The 23,362-nt window shown below is 46.7% G+C and overlaps 2 protein-coding genes across 3 annotated transcripts in view; both read right to left on the bottom strand.

The window, feature by feature from the left end:
• The window catches only part of LOC132475485 (uncharacterized), a 207,291-nt gene that overhangs the window by 17,219 nt on the left and 166,710 nt on the right, over positions 1 to 23,362 (bottom strand). The window lies entirely within an intron of this gene.
• Positions 6,176 to 22,401, bottom strand: kcnj10a (potassium inwardly rectifying channel subfamily J member 10a). The gene is made up of 6 exons (XM_060076646.1): positions 21,959 to 22,401; positions 15,736 to 16,116; positions 14,635 to 14,849; positions 13,915 to 14,046; positions 12,697 to 12,874; positions 6,176 to 8,503 (listed from the first exon to the last, which is right to left on the bottom strand). Exons 2-6 carry the CDS (start codon positions 16,106 to 16,108, stop codon positions 8,100 to 8,102), a joined length of 1,302 nt encoding a protein of 433 aa, XP_059932629.1. The 5' UTR covers positions 16,109 to 16,116; positions 21,959 to 22,401; the 3' UTR covers positions 6,176 to 8,099.

Consider the following 23,362-nt stretch of genomic DNA (forward strand, 5'->3'; position numbering starts at 1 on the left):
CCTTTACTTATTGGGCCCCCCCCCCCCCGCTTTAGAATAATTTAATCAAAGGGAAAATTTTTGAAAAACACTTTGATGAAACTTTTCTAAAGTTTCCCCCCCCTAGAAAAATATATTATTTACTAGCCCCCGATAAAAGCCCCCCCCAAGGGGGGGGGCTTTTATCGGGGGCTAGTAAATAATATATTAATAAAATAAACTATAAATTAAAAAATATAAATATAATTAAATAAAAATAAATAAAAAAATAAATAAAATATTATAAAAAAAATTGCTACTTTATTCAAAAAAGTAGCAAGACCCCTGCAGATCTTACTCCCCCCCCCCCACCCCCTCGGAACGGGGGGGGGGGGGAGTTCTGCCACAATGGCGAGACCCCCCGTTCTTGATGGCCATGTGAGCGGGGACTCGAACCTTAGTCTACGGAGCGTTAACTTACCGCAAACCATCAGCCCACCAGCCCTGACCGCTGCACCACCAAGACGCTTACCAGAAAGTGTTTGGAGGTTATACTTGACTTTACCATTCACATGATAGAGAAATAAGATGTATCCATTAAGGTACCTCTGGTGGCTGTGTGAGCGGGGACTTGAACCTTAGTCGTCAGAGCGTTAACTAACCGTTAACCACCAGCCCTGACCGCTTCACCACCCAGACGCTTACCAGAACGTGTTTGGAGGTTATACTTGACTTTACCATTCACATGATTGAGAAATAAGATGTATCCATTAAGGTACCTCTGGTGGCTGTGTGAGCGGGGACTCGAACCTTAGCCTACAGAGCGTTAACTAACCGTTAACCACCAGCCCTGACCGCTGCACCACCAAGACGCTTACCAGAAAGTGTTTGGAGGTTATACTTGACTTTACCATTCACATGATTGAGAAATAAGATGTATCCATTAAGGTACCTCTGGTGGCTGTGTGAGCGGGGACTCGAACCTTAGCCTACAGAGCGTTAACTAACCGTTAACCACCAGCCCTGACCGCTGCACCACCAAGACGCTTTCAAGTTCATGTTTGGAGGTTATACTTGACTTTACCATTCACATGATTGAGAAATAAGATGTATCCATTAAGGTACCTCTGGTGGCCCTGTGAGCGGGGACTTGAACCTTAGTCTACAGAGCGTTAACCGACAGCCCTGACCGCTGCACCACCAAGACACTTTAAAGAAACATGCTTGGAGGTTATACTTGACTTTACCATTCACATGATAGAGAAATACGATGCATCCATTACGTTTGGGGGTACTCCCTTCATGGTTGCCTCGAACCTGAGTCTACAGAGCTTTAACCAACAGCCCTGACCGCTGCACCACCAAGACGCTTTTAGATCTTGTTTGGAGGTTATACTTGACTTTACCATTCACATGATAGAGAAATAAGATGTATCCATTACGGTACCTGTTGAACCCTGGTTCAGAGCTGGGAACCTGAACCATAGTGTCTGAATGCTCATCAATCTTATTAGCCGTGCTTGCGAGGACTCGAACCAGAGTCAACAGAGCTTTAACCGACAGCCCTGACCGCTTCACCACCAAGACACTTATAAGAACATGCTTGGAGGTTATACTTGACTTAACCATTCACATGATAGAGAAATAAGATGGATCCAATACGGTACCTCTTGAACCTGCGTAGTGTTTGAAAGCTCATCATTCTTATTAGCCGTGCGTGCAGGGACTCGAACCAGAGTCTACAGAGCGTTAACCGACTGCCCTGACCGCTTCACCACCAAGACACTAACCAGAGTGTGCTTGGAGGTTATACTTGACTTTACCATTCACATGATAGAGAAATAAGAGGTATCCATCCAATACGGTACCTCTTGAACCCTGGTTCTGAGCAGGGAGCCTGAACCTACATAGTGTCTGAAAGCTCATCATTCTTATTAGCCGTGCGTGCAGGGACTCGAACCACAGTCTACAGAGCGTTAACCGACTGCCCTGACCGCTTCACCACCAAGACGCTTACCAGAACGTGCTTGGAGGTTATACTTGACTTTACAATTCACACAGTCTAGAAATAAGAGGTGTCCATTAAGGTACTTATTCCGTCAGGTTAAACCCTGGGTCTAAGCGGTGAACAGAATCTAGAGAACATTAGTTGGACTTGAACTCCGGTCTCAGAAGTGTCAGCCAACTGCACTCTCCTCTTCCCCATGGAGGTTATGAACAAATTGTGGTCGAAGGCTATATCAATCAGTTATAACTCTGCAAATCGATAGATGCGGCTGTCGAAAGCAAATGCTAACCCGGGGAATTCCCCTTCTTGACGCACAATGATGAATTTGGGATTAAACAAATCATCTCAATCTGGGTAAAACAGGCACATTTTCATATACCTCTGCGTATTCCTTTAAATTCCTTTGAAGGTCTAGGAAGGCCTATATTTTATCTCCAGCCATTTCATATCAAGTGTCACATGTGTAGCGCTGTGAATGAAATACCGCAGACAATCTAGATCATATATATAAAACAATGACAGAAATCCTATTTGAACTGGTCTTTCATTATAAACATCACATCGCCCAGAAACTGTAGCAAAATCAAAGTGGAAAAACATCTTTGATATCACAGGGAAATAGATGTTTCTACTTCAATGCATATCTTGTTCATAGATTTGTGGTTTGAGGGATTATCCTAGGTGTCATCCAACTCATTGGCTTCCATCCAACTTTATCGGATTCGCAATTGACTCCGACTGATCTCTTCTGTTTTACAGTAGGCAACAGAAATCTAAAATAAGATTGATCTCATTCGTAACAAATGTACTGTTTCATGTCCTGTTTCATCCGCTGTTGAAGACTTTCATCATTGGTTCGACCCGTGGTTAAATTCATCAGACTTATCCGTTTCACCGGTTCGTCAGGGCCCATGAGATTGGTCTCGATAATGTTGTGTCCTTTCCTCTGTTTCTACGGTTGTTGAATTCGGCGGAACGGCTTTACATCTGAATAGTAATATGAGAAAAGAAGGTCAGGTTATGCAAAGGACTACAATGACGAGCATCATAACAGACTACAGAGGCAAAAGTACAAGAAAGCAAGACATCGGCGATCACAACTGACTCAAAAACACACCCTCTCAGCACTATAACAACGCGTGTGAATGTTGTCACCAATTACATTTTTCCATCACAGTATGCTTTGCACCTTGCCATGGAGGCACCGTTTGACTTCACTGTTGTAAGTAGGCATTACATTAAATGAAAAAAGAGCTGACGATTGAAAAGATACGTTTAAAAAAAGAATTGGATTTTTGACATATGTAAGGTTACAACATCGAAAAATTCATACTTGTATACATATTTTATCATTGTCAATTCTTGGAATATCCCCTTACTTTAGAAAGACATGCCTGTCCTCAGAAAATGGTGGTGCACAGTACTGCTTGAGAACTTCCACCTGGATGGTATGTTTTTGTTTATTTCAAATATGAATATATACCTCAACCCCAATATTAGCAAAATATGTATAATTCCTACAATCATTTCTCTTTATTTATACAGGCACGGCAGAAGGTTCCCACACTACATGGAGGAGGCCAAACAAATGGCGGCTGGACTACTTCCACTAGTCTTCAGACTGAAGCGAAAAAGAGAAGTGAATGACGTTTCCAGTGACAGAATGCAAATAATATATATAATAATATATACATACATTCATACCCTACACACTCTGGAGATTAATTATATTTAAATTATTATGACCATGGAGCCTTCATTTGCATGGGTTTACATTTCGGTCTGTGTAGCATGGAAAAATCTGAGAAAAACTCCCATTCAGAATGCATTGGTTTACATTTCGATATTTGGAGCACTGTTCTTTTTATTTATTGTCAGTTTTTGAGGAGGTGCTTCAAAAATGCAAAATGCAATCATCCAAAATCCAATGGAAAAAGCCGTTGGCTTGTTGTCAAGGGAACCCAGGGCGACGCTCACTTCCGGGTTGGCCAACATACGTCATCCCTCCGCCACTCTGTACTGTAAAAACACATGTTCAAGTTGAATGCATGAATTTATTCTTTATTCTGCCATAGTAACACGGTAAATAAATGGCAAAAAATAGGCTGAGAACAAATTCGTATTTGCGATATGTTCAATAAAACGTAATCACGGACAAAATACGTTTTTCAGACAAACGTAATTGAGAATGCACAATAGTTCTCTGGGAACGTAATTTTGATGAGATAGGGTTGGCTGGATGACGTATAGTCCATGCGACCCTTCTACCCCATTAAACAATAAACATGGCGGTGTCATGCCAAATTTGTACCGGCTGCCAAATTTGTACTGGGCGCGTCATCCATACGTAATCCATTCCAAACCTGCCTGGCAGCAGATGATCGCGTCGTCCGTTGCCGGGCAGGTTTCAAAAAACATTTGCGCTCATGTTGCCAAAGACGAAATAACATAATACAGTTAACGGATCGCTAGATAACACTTGTTTTTACTTTATATTTGTATTGTATTCATTTGTTTAATCAAATTTAGATAGTAAACTGAGTGTTTAAAGCGGGTTTCAAAAAAACATTTGCGCTCATGTTGCCAAAGAAGAAATAACATTACACAGAAAACGGATCGCTAACACTTGTTTTTACTTTATATTTGTATTGTATTTAATTGTTTAATCAAATTTAGCAAGTAAACTGAGTGTTTAAAGCAGGTCGAGGACGAAATAGCACAATACAGATAACGTATGGATGACGCGCCCGGTACAAATTTGGCAGCCGGTACAAATTTGGCATGACAGCGGCAAGCAGTTCATGAGTGGGTTCACGTTGGTGCGATAGCGAAATTGAGTGTTTGATAAAAAAATCCAAGTGGGTTCACTGGAGAAGGCGGGGCTTCGCACGGAGTCTAGACCTCTTTAGAATAATTTGCATGCTCCCGAATGTTTTTAATTTTTTATGAATAAAGACACTCGCATGTAAGACTAAGCTCACGTCTGAGTGTCGGCTACAAACGAGATGAACTATTTGCAAGTGCAAAAACGCCAACATATTCTTTATTTTGCTGAACACTTGTTTTTTATCCCAACAAAAGCCTCGTAAGGAGAGTTCCTCTGCACACCATCTTTCAACGTCTTTGTTTAATACGACTGCATCACCTTCCCTCACATGTTCAGCAGCTCGCGGATTTCGCTTTCTCGCCAGTTAGTACTTCTCATGATGATATCGGATGTCTGGGTGGAGACAGCGCAGCAACACCTCTACCCAAGCCCCCCATGGAACCGAGGAGCAGTCTAATCACATTTACAACAGAATGAAACCCAATAAACCGCTAATGTGTGCAGGGACCGGGAGGGTAAATTGGGGTGCTAGCTCAAGCAGGCAATTTACCTCAGGCAGTGTAAACGCGTGGACTGTGCCGCGAAAAAGGCGTGCATAAAACGGCATATTTGGCAGTGTAAAAACGCTCAGTGAGAGAGGGCTGTATCTGAGTAGAACGGCTCCAAACAAGCAACAAAGTCAGTAAAGTGCCAGTTGGCACTTTACTGCGTATTACGACGTGATGACGTATGTACAAGAGTCGTCCGTACTCGGGCCCAGTTGAGATTGCCTAGTGTGAGCACAGGCCAGCGGCACAGCGGGGGGGGGGGGGAATCGTACTTGAGTACGCTACAGGGTAGGTTTTCATACTTCAAGTGTGCGCCCCTATAAGGCTGGTTGATCTAGCATTTTGGGTAGCAGGTTGATAGCAGGCTCATGGCTAGCATGCTTGCTTTGATTGAGCATGTCAGAATACATTTGCTGGATTCTATTCTACCCACACTCCTCGGTAAACCCTCTGACCGCATTTTTCCGGCCTACTAACATGTCCATGTGACGGAATCCCAAGGCACAGCAAGCATCCTTTCATGGATGTTGACTGGCGTTTCCATGGCAACATCCTAGTCATGTCAGCTTTGAAGTTCAGGTAAAATTAGGTTAAATTATCGGAAGTAAGATGTTTTATCCGTATTCTATTTGAAAAGAAAGATTTTCATCAATTTAAATTTCCTTTACTTTTATAATTTGATCCAAGGTAAATTACCAGGAAGGGTGAGAACCATCAAAGTATGGGCTACAATCAAGATAGGACCAGCTACAAAACAAGTGTCACGGGATCTAGTTTGGAAACAACCGCTGGAGAGAACAACCAGCTAAAGGAATAACACTCGTTACAACAGTCTATTGGTAAATTATGGATGTTTATTAAAAGGCACTTGGCAATTAGAAAAGTGGACTTCTGCTATTAATGACAAGTCATATGTAACTTCGAAAAACATGTCTCCAGTCACGCATCAGACAGAGACTCGGCTCTGTCGGGAATATCAAAACTGAAAAGTGGAGCTCACTTAAAAATTCAAACCTTAAAAATTGATTTGCACACACAGTGATTCCATACTGCGTGTGACGTCACTCATAAATGCAGCAGTTGGTTCCCCACGTGTTCAACAGTCTGTGAGTATCTCTGTCTGACAGTAGTAAAAAGAGTAAAGGAAACAGCTGCCGTTGTGCTTTGAACAACTGTTAATGTTGCCCTCTGGGAAAGAGCAACGTTGTTTCCAAGCACATGAGCAAACAACAATATGTTTATACATGATATACACAGGACATGCATATGTTAAAACACACACACATGAAGGCTGAAGGAGAACATTTCACAGAATGTTCATATGGACATTGTGAAACCACAGACACTTTCAAACTCACACACACACTCAGACAGAAACACAATCAGACAGACACACAAACAACACACTCACAAACGCAGACACGCAAACAAACGCAGCTAGCATACACATACATCCACACATTTTTTATGATGTGTTCCTCAATCCTCGGACGCCAGACTTCCGAGTCGAAAGTCGAAGTCCCAGCTTTCTTGCGGCATTTCTCGAAGGCACGCCCCATGTACCACGTTGGTCATTTTAATGTCGATATTAAATGCTCTTACACACTTGATTACATTGCTACTTTATTCCGGTCACCAATTTATACATTGCATGGTTTTGCTGTGCGTGTAATACAATGTAAAGTTATGTCGTTTGTTTTCGGGCTGGTTTGCTGAAGAGGCTAATGTAGCCAACAATAAACAACGACTAGACAATTTCATGACACAATCACAAAGACAAACCGAAACGCTGTAAATGCTCCGAGACCGGAAGTGAGGTCAAAAGCGCAACTCGAGGGCTGGCATCCGAGGATTTCGGGAACACACCATTATACACACATAATCAGACACAGTGCAAAAAAGTATTAGTATTTAGTGTCGTTACCGTCCTGGGGAGTAGTCACATTTCTCAAGTAGCGGTACTTTTAGTAGTATTATCGTGTTACTGCACCTGTTTCAGTACATAAAAAACGTGAGAGAGGCTTCATATATTTGGCCGTAGTTAGAAACAGACTATGAGCATGTCCGCTGAGCTACATTCGTTGAAGCTCTTTAGTGAGCCTAGTCTTCCTTAAAGTACCAAGAAATATCTCCAGTGTCTCAACCATTTACAGGTTTGGTCCAACAATATATTGGCTAAACTCAAAAATATATATATCTATTTATGCATATCTAATTATTTATATATGTATTATATATATGTGTATATATATAAACAGAACAGTGATGTGATCGGGTATTTTTAGATCCAAGTAAAACCTGGATGCAGTGACTATAACCAAGCTCCTTACAATAAGGAAGATGTTAATTGTTACGTTAGGACAATGTAATGTAATAGGACTATGTGTGAAAGGCCGGTGTAGCTTGTACCAAAGACTCAGTACATAGGTGTGTGTGTTTGTATGCTTGTGTGTTTGTGTGTTACTTTAGTTAAAGTATAACTCCCTTTTTAGTTTCCTCTCTCGCTCTCTCTAGCACGCTCGCTCTCTCTTTCTTTAGCTCGCTCGCTCTCTCTCTCTTTCTCTTGCATGCTCGCTCTCTCGCTCTCGCTCTCTTGCTCTCGCTCTCTCGCTCCCTCTTGCTCGCTCTTGTTTACTTTCGCTCTCTCGCTCTCTCTCTCTCTCTCTCGCTCTCTCTCTCTCGCTCTCTCTCTCTCTCTCTCGCTCTCTCTCTCTCTCTCTCTCGGTCTCGTTTGCTCTCTCTCTCTCTCTCTCTCCCTCTACACATTGCTGATGCGCACACTGTGGGGGCTGCTGTTCCTCCCCCCCCGCCCCCTCTCCCCCTTTTCCTTCCCCCTCCCCTTCTCCTCCCCCTTGTAGTCCTCCTCCAGGCGCACCTTCTCGGGGGGCTCCTCCCCTCCTCCCTTGTCGCTGGGGCAACGGGTGTCCCGCTGGAAAAGGGGCGGCGACGAAGCCTTGGCCACCTTGTCGAATATGGCGAAGTCGGCCACGTATTTCCCCGAGGGCGACAGGGAGACAACCGGCGGGAACTCGTAGCCCCACATGATCTCCTCGGGCAGGTAGGAGGTGCGCACCTGGCAGGTGGCGGAGGTGGGCTCCACCGTGGCGCTCAGGATAACCAGCAGCTCAAAGTCGGCCAGCTCCGGCCCTGACCAGCTCACCCCTGGGGGGAGAAACGAAACCACAACAAGACGGTGTGCTGTTTGTATGAAGAATGCTTGTGCTCTTTTGTAAGGCAAAGTTGTGGCGGAGGTTGTTTCTGGGGTTGGTGTATGTTTTGCGTAATGACACCTGTTGAGAAGAGTTTGCACAGGATTGTACAATGGTGACGGGTCGGCCTCACAGGGATGGGAGGTTGGGGGCGTTGCAATAGGGAAGTGATGGAAGGGACGGGCAGTAAATAGGAAAGGGGTTCCCTGAGACAAATCGGGGTTTTTTTTCTCTCCCTGTTTCACTTCCTTTCTGGAACACCATACCTTGTAAAACGCATCACAACCCTGTTCTAGCGCACCACAAAGACGCCCAACAAAGGAACATGCGCACACACAACAGAGCATGGGGTGAGACCAGGTGACCTGGTGGAGGGGCTTTGCCAATGTTAAGAGACCACTGGTTCAGCAGCGTCAGGGTGTAGGCCGCCGCCACCCCACGTAGGCGCCCTCCACGGTCCAGCCCTTGAGTGGTTGCGTTGTGTCTAACACGCGCTGCTTGTTTTCCACCGCTCTCTGGGGCCCGGCGAAGCACAACAGGTCGAGCCAAGCCTTCACTCTCACACCACCGCCGCCGCCATGGGTTCGATTCCCCACTGGGTATCTCCCGTCGTGCTTAGAATGTATGTTTTCATTGAGCACTGTGCCAGATTTACGAGACACTTTAGGAGGCGAGTGAGGAAAGGGTAGCAAAGGGCCCAGCAAAGGGTATTCTTGTTCCACATGAATGACTACTTCATCTGCAAATTTAACACTAGGGTATACAACAGAATTACTGCATGTACTCGTAGCTTGGAGAGGCGAACGTTGGACCCATTTGAAGTACACCAAACGAATAGACATGAGCTATGAGTACTTTAAACGTCTGTTACTGCTATCCAAAATGTATGAGTGGAATATTCACTTATATTCTTCAGAGTGTTCACACACAAGAACTCAAGCTCGATTTTTTTGAAGAATATTTGAGGGGGAGACTCTCTTGTGAACACCAACGTTTCTTTCCGCCAATTCATTCTCAACCATGGCCGAGATAACCACCATTGTGAGTGTTCACTCGTTGTTGAAGTACCAGAGATGTCGTTTATGGTTCATAATATCATCCGGAGGGGCACACAGCTTTTGGCCTTGATATTATACGTTATATTGTATAGATAGTATAGAGCCCCGGGAGTCCACAAACGGCAACAATCACTTTCTACTCCATGTTGCAGTTCAATCTGGACTTCATGGGGTGAACGCTGATAGCGTGTCACCCTGCGTTCACACCAAAAGATGCAAAAAGTTGACACGCGGCACGATCCCATTCAAAGTGAATGTAGAGACGCGTTGCTGCTTTGCTGCCGCAGCATTTGCTGCCGAGAAAACGGGCAGCAAAATTTGATTTGCGGCGCGTCAAAATCAGATTTGCAGCGCAGCATGCCCGTGCCCGGGCACGGGCGGCGGGCGCGTTCACGTATTTTGTGGCGCGTCAAATGCTGCTCGAGTTGAAATATTTCAACTTTTCGGCAGCAAACGCGTGATGACAGCCAATCAGCGTTCAACAGCGTTGCCACTGAGGCGTTGCCACTGAGTGACATGCCGTAACAGCCAATCAGTGTTACTCCCTTGGAGTGACTTTGAGTTCACTACCTGATCCAGATCAAAGCGCTAAAATGGAGAAGATAATAATTGCAGTCTCCGCATACCCGGTGATCTTCAACACCACCGTGGCCAGTTATAAGTGTCCAATACATATATATATATATATAAGTATAAATGTCCAACCGAGAGATCCTAGCACCGATCCTAGCTAGCAGGTCATCAAACTGGGCTGGAGTCAACCTCAAATAGCGCTGGAAGCGTTCGCCATCCAGACGGAGCTCCTGCAGAAGACGGTGAAATTCACCGAGCTCTGTACGGCTCCGAATCGTCTCATGAACCCATAAACGACGGGCATTCCAACGTCTCTCCCTCTTCCACAACAGGTAAAGACATGCAATGCTCGTAATGTCGGCCATGGTTGTGAATGAATTCAGAAGCACCGCGGGCAAAACTTGCCGCGCAACAAAACTGCGGCGCAGCAAAACTTTTGCGGTGCAGCAAAACCTTTGCCGCGCTGCAAAACTTTTGTTGCGCCGCAAAACTTGATTTGCGGCGCCGCAAAACTTCGGCGGCAACGCGTTCGGGCAGCAAATGCATCTTTTGGTGTGAACGCAGGGTCATAAAGGATCAAGCGAAATTCGCGGGGAGGGTTAGTGGGAGCAGCATCACGGAAATTTGTGTGAACCAGGTTGTTTGCGCTGCAACATACATCTATTCGGCCAAAAAAAAATTCCGGTGGAAGATTCGCCTCTGTTCACGTGGTGATATTGACTTTGTATGGATTTCGCACCGCGCCTTTTTTTTTAGTGTGAGTGCAATTTTAGGTATCCAAAATGATAGGTTGAGTGGGCGTGTCAGTCTGGCCGTATAGCTGACAAAAAGAAATCACTAAATCTAATTAATTGAGAAAATTACTAGTCCTGATTTCAATAACCTTATTGTTTACTATGTACATGTGCATGCTACAGACAGAGACGGGTACAGTCCAGAGAGTCGTAAAACCTGTTTACGAGGGAGGTTGGAACACGTTTTGGCATTGGGGTGGATGGCTGCAAACCCGATCGTCATGTTTCAAGTTCTCAGAGGGTACTTCACCTCCCAATGTTCAAATGTAGTAGGAACCCTGTGTTTATGTGGGTCCTGGTGCCAGCGACCTTTTTAAGTTTTGGATTTCAAGGCATGATTTAGAGATTTCCTTACAGCAACCGAAAGCCCCAAATTGAAGCCAATTTGAGGAGCCAGCAGGCCTGGTTGCATTGGGCAGAGGTTATCGGATGTAGCAACGGGATCTCTGGTAGCTTAACTTCAGCTGGGAGATCTGTGTTGGCTACAGAAGGGCTTTGTGTGTATGTATAGGTGTATAGGTGGTACAGTAGTACAGTAGTAGGAAGAAAAGTAAAAGACAGACAAAAAGCCGACCAAAGCAAAAATGTTTGAAAGGAAAGTTTTGATCCAATCATGGGATCTAGGGAACCGAGTTGAAAATAAAATGAGAAAAGGGGAGAAAAAACAAGCGAGTTGAGTTAGATACTAAACAAGGCATAGATAGCCTCCATAGATACCCATTGTTCCCTGCTGGAACTCTACTGCCCACTGACCTACACTAGCTTCCAGTGTACCTTGTGGTTGCTGCCCTTAGACAGAGCTGGCAGCATCCACAGCCCACGCGAACTGTGGGTCACTTTGCATTTGAGCATTTCCATTGGCTCTGCACTGATGAATCAGAACCCAACACTCATCATTCTGCATCTGGCATTGGGCCTTGTGCGTATGTTTTCACTATTTTTGTTATTTGTCGTCGTTTGTCTTTTTGACTATCCTTTGTTATTTGTCGTCATGATCCCATGTCATTAGACATCACTAGACGATCCCTTATCAAGGTTTTCCTTTCTCATCAACCCATGTGAGAGCACTACACTAGAAACTGTTTTGATACCCTTGCGGCCCCCATTTCTCCCCCAAGCGTCCCTGAAAGGAGGGATCCCCCAATCTGCCTTCCCTCCCAAGGATTCTTCCTTGGTAGTAAAGGGTGTCTTCCCTTACTCTTTGCAGGGCTAGGGCTAGGGCCGGCTGCCGTACAATGCGTCCTGTGAAGCCCTTTGTGACTGCAGCTGTGATTAAGGGACAACACAAACAAAGTGCACTCGACTTGCGAATTTGCTAATACGGTCGCTAAGCGGCGGGGGGGGGGGGGGGGGAGAGGAAATATCAGTTAGCGATTCGGGAAGATAAGCGACGGCGGCGGCGGCGGCGATGTGTGTCCGTCAGTGGCGGGCGATGCCCTCCCTGAGGCCGCTCCTCGCGGCTGTAACAGGATCCGCGCTAAATGTCTGTCTGCCCCGAGCGCGGAGACTGAGCGCCATTGTGCTCCGATGATGTGTCCCTGGCAAGCTCCGCCACTCGCACACACACACACACACACACACACACACACACACACACACACACACAAGAGTGTACACACACCGAGACACGCATGGGACGCATACTTTACACATGCATACACACGTACGTGCAGGCATTATACATTGAGGTCCAGCAGAAGGAAGGGGCCGCTGGCTTGTACCTTTGCTGGCCCAGGGGCGCAGGGGGCTGGTGTGGTCGATGACGTGGTAGAAGGTGAGAGGGATGATGAGGAAGGGGCTGTCGCTGGAGGTGTCCACCTGGAAGGGGACGTTCTGCTGGTCCAGACGCACCGTCTCGCCCTCCTTGGTCAGCGACGTCTGGAGCAGCTTCCCCGTCACCTGGGGGGGGGGGGGTATACGTTTATGTATAAAGCGAGGGGTTTGATGCTTGGTTCGATCAGAGGGCGTTGAGACTGGTTCTGGAAGCACAAGCGCTAGAATCCAACCGTAGGGAAAAGCGTGGAACACCCGTTTGCACAGTTATGGGTCTGATTGGTCTTGGGTCTTAATCCGGTGGCATCGGTTGGGCTCTGAACAGGAACTGCGTTTGCGGTGAGCCATGTTTAGGGCTGAGCAGAGATGGTTCACGAAGGTATATGCTGTATGCAAAGTCACATGCAAATACAATTGCACACATGCATACACACACACGTATACAAACACATATGATGAACCAAAACAAGCGCACGCACTCACACATACACACACAAGCACATGCACACACACACACACACACACACATGCAACAAAAGTGCGCGCACACACAAACATGCAAGAAAAGTGCACACAATCAAACATGCAAGTAAAGGACACACACACAAACACACACACACTGTGGCAACCCGCTCCTCGAATGAGCCGGGTTCCACGTACGAATCACGCTTGGCAGTGTGGGTTAAGCCATTAAAGGCATTTATTGCAGTCAACTTAAATCAAACAAAGTAAATCAACGCGGTCTCTAGGGCCTCCGTGGGCCTCTAGCCGCTCACAGACCAGAGCGCTTCCTACTTCCTTGCTCTCCCGTTCCTGGTTCCCCAAATGTCAGTCCTCGTGCTCCTTTTATAATGGCTCCTCGGCTTTCGGCCAGGTGTCCCCCAATCAAGCTGATTGGGGTTCGGTCGGTGCTCTCCGTCGCCGGCTGGTGGGTGACGGTGGTATCGGCCATCCAGGACCAACCCTCGGGCTGGTCCGGGCCGAGGTTTACGGGGCGGGATGCCACAACACACACACACACACACACACACACACACACACACACACACACACACACACACACACACACACACACACACACACACACACACACACACACACACACACACACACACACACACACACACACACGTGGTGCAGACCCATCAGAGAGGCGTTCTGCCTACCTGGCAGCCCAGCAGCAAGCTCTTGCGCATGTTGGCCACTCTGATCATGAGGCAGGGCCGGCCCTGGTAGTTGGACACCAGCGCGTACTGACTGAACTTCACCGTCTCGCCCCTCTTCTTTGGCCTGGCCACCTACAGGCGGAGCAGGGAGGTGCATGTATCGATTGAGATAACAGACAAAACAACAAAGGGCATTGTCTGACAGACTATGTTCAGCGTAAACGATAGTGAGAGGGTTTGGGTCGCTTTGAGATTGCATGATTTGCCTCATTGAGAAGCATCCATAGTGTATGATTTTGATGGATTTTTATACATCAAAATATATATTTATTTATAAATGATACAATTAAAGCGAAGTGTGTAACCTTTCAACTAGCTCGAAGCTTTAAATTAACTGGATATATCTGTAGTCAATGCTGATGGATAGTGAATTAAATTTTTTCTTCCTATTACTGTTATTTTCTGATCAATTCTACCAATACAAAAAGGCTGGCCAGCCCGTATCTCTCCCTACGCCCAAAAAACCCTCCCGCTCACGCCCCCCGGCCCGCCGGGCTACGCTATCCCGCAGCACACGGTCGGCGCACTCTAGTCCGAGTGGACCAGAGACCTGTTCTGATAGCGACCCGCCTAGTCAGCGCGAGGGGCTCCGTCGTACACATTTGCGACTTTAGTCGATATAGTTGCATTTATGCATCGAACAAACTGCCAGTTTCGGACCTTTGCGAGGAAGGTGCCGGTGATGAAGATCTCCATCACCATGGTGATGACCAGCTGGACGATGAGGAGGATGATGGCGTGGGGACACTCCTCCGTGATGCAGCGGAAGCCGTAGCCGATGGTGGTCTGGGACTCCAGGGAGAAGAGGAAGGCTCCTGTCAGAGTCCTCATCTCCATCACGCAGGGCGTGTGGTTGGACGGCAGGGGGTCGAACTCTGGAACGCACACAAACAGAAAAACGCAATTGATTACATTAGGATGAGAAACCAAAGTGCCGAGTGGTCCCCGTTCTGAGTGCGAGCGGCACGGTGCCGGGGGTTTGGGTGGGGGGGGGGGGGGGACACACGGGAGCCTTTGTCAGGCCTGAACGGTTTGGAAGCGTTATGGACCATTTCTCAGACCCGAGGAGGATGTGAGGAGAGGGAAACAATGGCTGTCTGAGAAGTGTCTGTTGACGTGAGGACGGGGTCGGAACCGCGCCGCACGCTCCGTTCCCTGTTGGTGGTGATGGGGGGGTTTCGTGTGACACACGGGTGACATAGTTAAGAGTTTAAGGGTGAAGAGTGTAAAGGTTGGTCGGGCGGGGTCATTTAATTACTGTGGGAAAGGACTTTGCCGGGGAATGGCCAGACTCTTTATTCCCTTGTCACATTTTGTACTACAACGCATCGTTATGATATTGCGTGAATCTCTCTTGTCGGCCTGTCCCTGAGGTTGATCGTAACACGTTTGACATGGAGTCACGGTTGAAATTTAGCTCAAAACATTGCATGTCATTTGTCCCTTGTGTGTGGACTGTCTCTGGGCAACACTTCATTGGTCTCTCTCTGTGTATGTGTCTCTCTCGGTCTCTCATCCTGTCTCGCTCTTTCTCTCTCTCTCGTTCTTTGTCTCCGTCTCTGTTTCTCCATATCTGTCTCGCTGTCTCTCTGTCTCTCCCTCTCTGTCTCTCCCTCTCTGTCTCTCCCTCTCTGTCTCTCTGTCTCTGTCTCTCTGTCTCTGTCTCTCCCTCTCTGTCTCTCCCTCTCTGTCTCTCTGTCTCTGTCTCTCTGTCTCTGTGCGTGTCTCTCCCCCCCCTCTCTCTCTGTGTCTGTCTCTCACCCAGCAGGTCGCCGTGCACCAGGGCCACCAGGTACCAGAGCAGGCCGAACAGGAACCAGGTGCCGGCGAAGGTGGCGGAGAACAGGAAGAGCTTGTAGCGCCACTGCATGTCCAGGAAGGTGGTCCAGAGGTCGCGCAGGTACAGCGCGCCGCGGCCGCTCACGTGCTCAATCAGGACGTTGCTGCGGCCGTCCTTGGAGAGCACGCGCCGCCGCCTGCGGAGGGCCCCCGCGCTGTCGGCCCCCGTGCTGTTGGTCTCGGCTCCCGGCCCCGAGGGGCCCAGGAGGGGCTTGGTGACGTCGGTCTGCGTCGTGGAGTGGCAGAGCTTCTGGGGGGAGGAGTCCTCGGAGGAGGGGGGCGTGACCGAGGTCATGGCCGGACCTGGGATGGGGGGGGGGGAGGGATTTAGAGAGGGAGTGGGGAAGGAAGCAAATTACAGGTAAGGGAGGGGGGGGGGGGGCAGTGTGATGGGACGATGGACGGATTCAATTGAGGGTCGGTTCATGCAAGAGGGGGTCGTAATGGGGCCGAGGGAATGTGGGCAGAGCGCCAAAGGAAGAAGCATTGAATGAAATAAAAACAGGGGAAAAGACAGCGGGGAACATTCGGGAGCACAAGGAGAAAAGCTAAGCAGGGATTATAAACTTGACCAACCAAGGCACATTTTCTCAGCCGGTACCGAGGCAATGTTGAAGCCCTCACCGTTGAAGCCCCCACCACGAGCGGTGGTCCTTTTTCAAAGTGAAAGCCCTCTTTCAGTCCCTTTTTCAAAGTTAAGGCCCCCTCTCCGCTTGATTCTGCAGCTGCCCTTGCACATTCCCGACAGCACATCACAAGTCCGATGCACATGACAGCTGCTGAATTGAGATGAGGACACACTGCACTTCAAACCACACCAGAAAGAGTCTTTCATTAGGATGAATCTCAATGGCTGTCCGTTTCAAAATCATCCATCCAAAATATTACCATGTGCAACATTGCAGATAAGGAATAATATAAGGAAAAATAGCCGATAATAAATCAAAGGAATTATCAGCTCTTCAAACGACCAGAGATACCATCCACACTATATACCCGGACCCTGATTAAAAAATGATGTTGACACTAGAATATCGTACATTAACTGAATCATCTCATCCACAGTCAAAGACCTATAGAAATACATCTATTGCGCAACCTTTCATCGCCTAATATAATGTCACAGTAGCAAACCAGTGGTGTGACTGAAGGCCCTTGAGAAAGACATCTTGTGTGTACCTGCTCCTTAGTGACCTGTATCTGAATTCAAGGGGGGTCTCCGTGGATGAATGCGTCTGCTGGAATGACTGATTGGTGGCTGTGCTGTAATGGAATGGGCCAAGAGGGTGAATGTGTTTGATCAAGAAATGTGCCCCCCCATCGCAATGGATACCATTTGTCATTGTGGGGCAGTGGCAAGTTTTGTTTGTGTGTTTGTGTTGTCGTTAGCTGTAAAGCTCCATAGAGTAAAAACAGAAGCCCCAGAGAGCTGTTTGCAACGCGATCTTATTTGCTTCAATGTGTCTGTCTCTCATTCTCGCTCTCTGTCTCTCGCTTGTTCTCTCCCCAGTTTCTGTGTGCTCACTTACTTTCCCCCCCCCCCACCTTCTTACTGGAGCTTCCACTGGTTTATATGAATAGGGATCTGTGTTGACGTGTGTGCGCTCTGAATGCTGAAGATGTGGGCGGGGCCAAGAGCGGGCACGCATGATTGGGCCGTTTACACATCCACTGTTGAACCCTGAACCCCTCGCGGGAGTCTCCGCCTACAGTACTCACTCACACACACACACACACACACACACACACACACACACACACACACACACACACACACACACACACACACACACACACACACACACACACACACACACCACGTGCATGCAGACATGAGCACACACATACACACACCATAGGCCATACAGTATGGAACTTGTCCACTAATTGTTAGAAACATGATTCATCAAACCCAAAGTGTACATCTTCATTGTGGCGTCTGGACAGCGCATGTGATACGGGTTCATTGATGCAGGACAATGTTTTTGGAAGGGGCTGCTACCCACTCACAAACCTTTTGAACTTGTAAACTTTTTCGACTTCGGCGACTCGTGTGAGTCAAGGTTAGTGTCTTCCTTCTCCGCCACCGGCCATCTCTCTCTCGCTCTCTCTCTCCTTCCCTCTGTCCCGTGTGCACAAATATCCTTTGTTTCCGGGAGATGAAAGGGACAAAAGCCACCATTGAAAAAGACGACTGAGTGAGCGAGCGAGTGAGTGAGAGAGCAGGAGAGGGAGGCAGAAGGGTGGGCTGACAGTGAGGCGTTGACAGAGCCACAGAATGAGCCAGGGAGCGGGAGGAATTGAGAAAGAGGAGAATCGGCCCGGGAAGTCCAAAAAAGAAGTGTGTTGAGTGCACGTGGTGATGCGCACACGTGGATTTGTGTCTGTGTGTGTGGGGGGGGGGTTTGTGTATGTGTGTGTGTGTGTGTGTGTGTGTGTGTGTGTGTAGAGGCATGCGATGCTTGGCATTGAGATGCATTGGTGTGTGTGTGCAAGCAAAAAAAAATAAGAAAAGGGGCACAAAAAGAGAGAGAGGAAGGGAGGAAGGAACAGGGTGGGAGAAAGAAAGAGGGGGAGAAAAGAGAAAGGAGATCCAAGAATGTTGAAGGATTAGAGGAGGAGAAGGATGGAGGTGCCTGAAAGGGAAAGGAGGGTGTGTGGGGGGGGGGGGGGGGGGGGGGGGGGGGGGGGGGGGGGGGGGGGGGGGGGGGGGGGGGGGGGGGGGGGGGGGGGGGGTGATGTTGGTGACGAGAGACTGTGCAGGGTGGCTGGGTGGAAGTGGAAGAATCTGCACCGGTGACAAAGGCTGGGTCATTGGTATTCCTGAGGAGGGTCCATCATCTATGCAAGCAGTGCAGTGCAGCCCCCCCCCCCCCCCCCCCCCCCACCACCCTCTCTTCTCTCTCTGCTCCACGGAGGCCCTGCAAACACAACCCGGACCTCCCCAGCTCCTAGAAAGGGGACCCCCCCTAAGTTGGCCTCCACACAGGGACCCCTCACACCCAGACTGTCTATGAAGTGCCATTCAACACACACGATCTCTCCTTCATCGCTCTGAAAACAATCCGGACCGCCATCACCTGTTCCCATTTGGATGCAGGTGTTTTTATCTCTTCTCTGCGCCTTGGTTACAGCCTGCCGGAGGTTAAAGGAGGATGTTCTGAAATGACTGAGGGTTTAGCCGTGGTGGCATGTTAGTCTGGAGGAGCTTGCTCTGAATCCCCCTCAGGGTTTGTTCTGATGGGCCTGCTGTGGTGTTGGAAGTATATGTGGCAATAAATAGTCCCTCTGGAACTCCATCCCCCTGGCCATCCGTAACTCTGATTCACTGCAGTCTTTCAAAAAGTCATCTCAAAACACATCTCTTCAACATCACTTACAACACCTGACAAAAAATTGTCCACCCCTCTCTCTTTCTCACTGTGCTATCTTTCTCTGTATTGTTGTTTTTGGAGTATTTGTATGCATGTATGTACTGTACTGTTCATTTGTATCCTTTTTGTTTGGTGTTTTTTTGTAAAGCGTCTTTGGGGTACCGAGAAAAGCGCTATATAAAACCTATGTATTATTATTATTATTATTATTAATATTATAAAAACAGAAGTACTGAGAAGAGCAGGGCACGCAGACTACTGAGAAGCTCTGGTTCGGTTTGCATTGGGTGTAAATTCAAAGATGAGCCAAAAAGGGAATCGAAACCCGTTTGACCGAGCCATAGTCGGCAGCAGTTGTGGAGAACGTTTACCCAAAACGCCACAAGGTTCTCCCTTTTAGATGAGGGGCGCTGTATAAGAGGAAACGTCATGTGTGATGAGATATGTGGAACTAAAAGAAGTGACTGCAAGAGAGCAGTAGAAGGCTGAGTCTAAGCAATAGTCTTCAACTCCCTGTAACTTTGTTCCTTTAGATAGAGTTGCATAACTTCAACAACTTACACCAAATACAACAGTTGTCTTTAGTAGGATGAACGAATGAATACAAGCAGGATTTCTAAAGTATTCCAAACAAGAGTATATTGAGGATAGGAAGATATTTATTGTGTATGCATAAAATATGTATATGACTGCTTCTCTCTAGCCATGAATTAATCCACAGAAGAGGCTGGGATCTGTCCACACCACAGCTGAATCTGTATTCCACCAAAAAACACACACTAACACACTAACATTCATCCATCCACAGAGGCTACGTTACGGAGACATCTTGTCCCCCACCCCCCGCTCTCTCAAACTCAAATCTATGAGTCCAAACACATCCTCCTGGTACAAATGTGTTAGTGTTGTGGATGTGATAGTGATTACTTTATTTTGACTTGATGTAGACTCACACTTTCACAACAAGAGATCCATTGGCGTAATATAGTCTCAGAAAGGTCATATATAGATGAAGAAATGTAATGTAAAAGATTTGTAATATACATTCAGATTTATAACATAGATTATTCAGATGTATGTGCAATTTGGATTCAGCTATGTACTGAACTGGAGTCAGATATGTAATATATATAAGTTTGATGTGCTAGATAGGTAATATAGATTCATAAATGTGCTTACTAAATAAAAGGGTATATATATTCAGATATGTACTGTACTAGATAGATGGTATATAGATTCAGATATGTAATATAGATGAATATGTTTACTAGAGTCAGGTACTGTCTATCGTAGAGGAGGAGGAGTAGGGAAGCCAATTTTAGTGGTCAGTGATAGGGTAAATGTCTATAAAATGCACTATAAAGAGTAAACCAATCAACTATTCCTGACATGGTTTGGCCATTCTGAAGCATTTAGGAACCTAATGTATATGAATTGTAAATAGATCATTCGTAGTTTATGTTCTGGGTGATAGTTCCCATCTTATCTTTGGCTTCGACAAACACATTTTAATCATTCTCCTTTTTAAACGTTGTCTTGGTTACCCACTAGACTATTAATTGGACTATTAATATTAAGAGGATGTTCCCCTGCTGACCTCATGCTGTTTCCAACGCGGTCAGATGTCTGTCTCCATTAGAGTACAGTTTAGTCTTCCCATCCAGAAAAGGTGGGAGCCATTCTGAGTCAAACTCTGTGCCCGCCTCTACAGTTTCCACTTCCCTCCCCCTGTGATTCATGGCGGTCGTCTGGGCCACGGAGCCAGCTGTTTGCACTATGTGCTGTCATTTAAGAGCGCCTTCTTCCTTCGTGGTCCAATAGTCTTTAACGGGGGGCTAATGGTCAGCTATTCTCCTCCACTGCAAATCAGGGTCTGATGTGTTATTGAGGGCGTTTGTGTTATGAGGTGGCGGACAAAGAGAGTTTCTTAATGAACAGGAAGAGCAGTGAGGATTCCATCGCCATGGAGATAACGAGGATGCTTAACGACGACTACTGTTCCTCTTTTGAATGCTACTACTACTACTGCTACTTTTACCACTTCTACTACTACTACTGAGACTTTTACCACTTCTACTACTACTGCTACTAGGACTGTTACTATAACTACTTCTGATAGGCCTTCCACTACTAATTGTAAACATAATAATCATCCTTTTTATGATAAATATAAAATGTGAAATATTAAAATATAGATATGGAATGTATTAATAGCATATTCACAAATAATACATTTTTAATGAAAATATTTCTAATTTAACTTCTTTGTAACTGCTACCCAACAGTCACTTCTAGGATCAAATGAAATGTGTTTGCTCCTACATTTTCTGCCATTGTACAAGGTAATGAAGGGTCGTTACTTGGCTGAGCCAGCCCATTGAAATATTATATCCGACCCAAAAGCATGTGTTTTTAGGCCTATCCCTGTCATAAATTTGCCTGTGAACCAGCTGGAGTTTGTATTAGTATTTACAGTCTACTAGACCTATGTGGGGTGGCCATATCATGAACTCTCTATTTTGTATGAATTTATTCAGCCTGAATTTGACTTTTAAGATTTTGAATAATTACATGCTTCATTAAACTTGCTCCACAATTACTAAGATGACATCACAGCCTTGAATAATTAAACACAAACATCGCCTTTATATCTATAGGGCAGCTGAAGTGACCTATCAGGCCTGTACATGTGCACCTGCACCTCGGCCCTAATATTCACTGTCAACAAACGGTGCAATGACAAGTCCCGACTGCATGTATGTGCAACTTACCGGAAAAGGCTGCGTCGTGTCCGATTCGGTTTCCCAACCGTTAAATGATATTACCGTCCCGTGGGCATGAATAACATTCGTTCAAACAAATAATAATACAAATAAAAAAGTTTAGCGAGTAAAAAAAAGTTAGGATTATTTTTGTACTTTAGGCCTATATGCCCCCCAGTCTACTCTAACGTTTTGTTTACATCAGCCTGTCATCAGAATATGAATGGCACTAAAACCATGTTTTTTTTTCTTTTCCCTATTCTAAAATGACCCTCACATCATCGGTGCCGCGTGGTAGCCTGTCGGTACCGGGTCCGCGGAGATGTCACTCGAGACGTTAAGGCCTGCTCTTCATCATGTCATCGACCAATATCACCGCTCGCATCTCGAGTCGCTGGGGTTCCGAGAGGGGGGATTTAAGAACGTCTTTCCCCCGTGTCCACTCTCTCTCTCTCTCTCTCTCTCTCTATTTCTCCTCTCTCCTTCGTGCCCCCCCCCCGTCTTTCCATAAAAAAAAACTAAAAAAGCATTCACTCTGTCTGTTGAACGACATTTTTAATTCATTAATTCAGCTCTCCTCCCAGCTGCTCCCCTCCCACCCTCGTGTAGTGCATCTCTCACACTCTCTCTCTCTCTCTCTCTCTCTCGCACACACACACACACACACACACACACACACACACACACACACACACACACACACACACACACACACACACACACACACACACAACACACACACAGACGCTCTCTCTCTCTCTCTCTCTCTCTCTCTCTCTCTCTCTCTCTCTCTCTCTCTCTCTCTCTCTCTCTCTCTCTCTCTCTCTCTCTCTCTCTCTCTCTCCTCTCTCTCTCTCTCTCTCTCTCTCTCTCTCTCTCTCTCTCTCTCTCTCTCTCTCTCTCCCACTCCCTCGACTGTGACTGTACACGTCCATAAATGGACGCCTTGTTGTGAAGACTTCTCCACTGTGTTATCCCTTTGTCAACTTTCTCATGTAAATTCGGCGATGGTTAAGATACAAGCCTGGAAGTTATTTCACTGCAACAGAGGTATTTACAAACCGGCCAACAGACGCAGCTATTGTGCACTTGCCCCCTCCTTACAATTCTGCGTCGGCCGAGAGTTGGCCGCGGGTCTCCGATTGAACGGGTGTCGTCGGCTCCTTTTCTCTGAGGCTCCGCCATGGCCGCCCGCATGTGTGTGTACATGTGCTACGAACCGCTATACACACATGCCTACAGTGTAGTCTGACCTCACATGGTCGCGGTGAACCATAGTTTTAGACAACATAAGCATTATTAAGTCCGGGGGAGTTGCTAGGGGGTTTCAGAATGCTGTTAACATCCTTACTCCATAATTTGTGTTATTGCCTTTTTTTTTCTATTTTTTTTTACGAAAGGAAACGAGATGAA

The sequence above is a fragment of the Gadus macrocephalus genome, chromosome 17, assembly GCF_031168955.1.
Source record: "Gadus macrocephalus chromosome 17, ASM3116895v1".
Classification (NCBI taxonomy): Eukaryota; Metazoa; Chordata; class Actinopteri; order Gadiformes; family Gadidae; genus Gadus; species Gadus macrocephalus.

Excerpts from the sequence above, each read along its gene's own strand:
- kcnj10a (XM_060076646.1), bottom strand. The coding sequence starts at position 16,108 with ATGACCTCGGTCACGCCCCCCTCCTCCGAGGACTCCTCCCCCCAGAAG. Across the intron at positions 14,850-15,735 it reads GGTGCACGGCGACCTGCTGG|AGTTCGACCCCCTGCCGTCC; the intron begins GTGAGAGACAGA and ends TGTGCGTTCCAG. Across the intron at positions 12,875-13,914 it reads GCTTGCTGCTGGGCTGCCAG|GTGACGGGGAAGCTGCTCCA; the intron begins GTAGGCAGAACG and ends CCCCCCCCCCAG.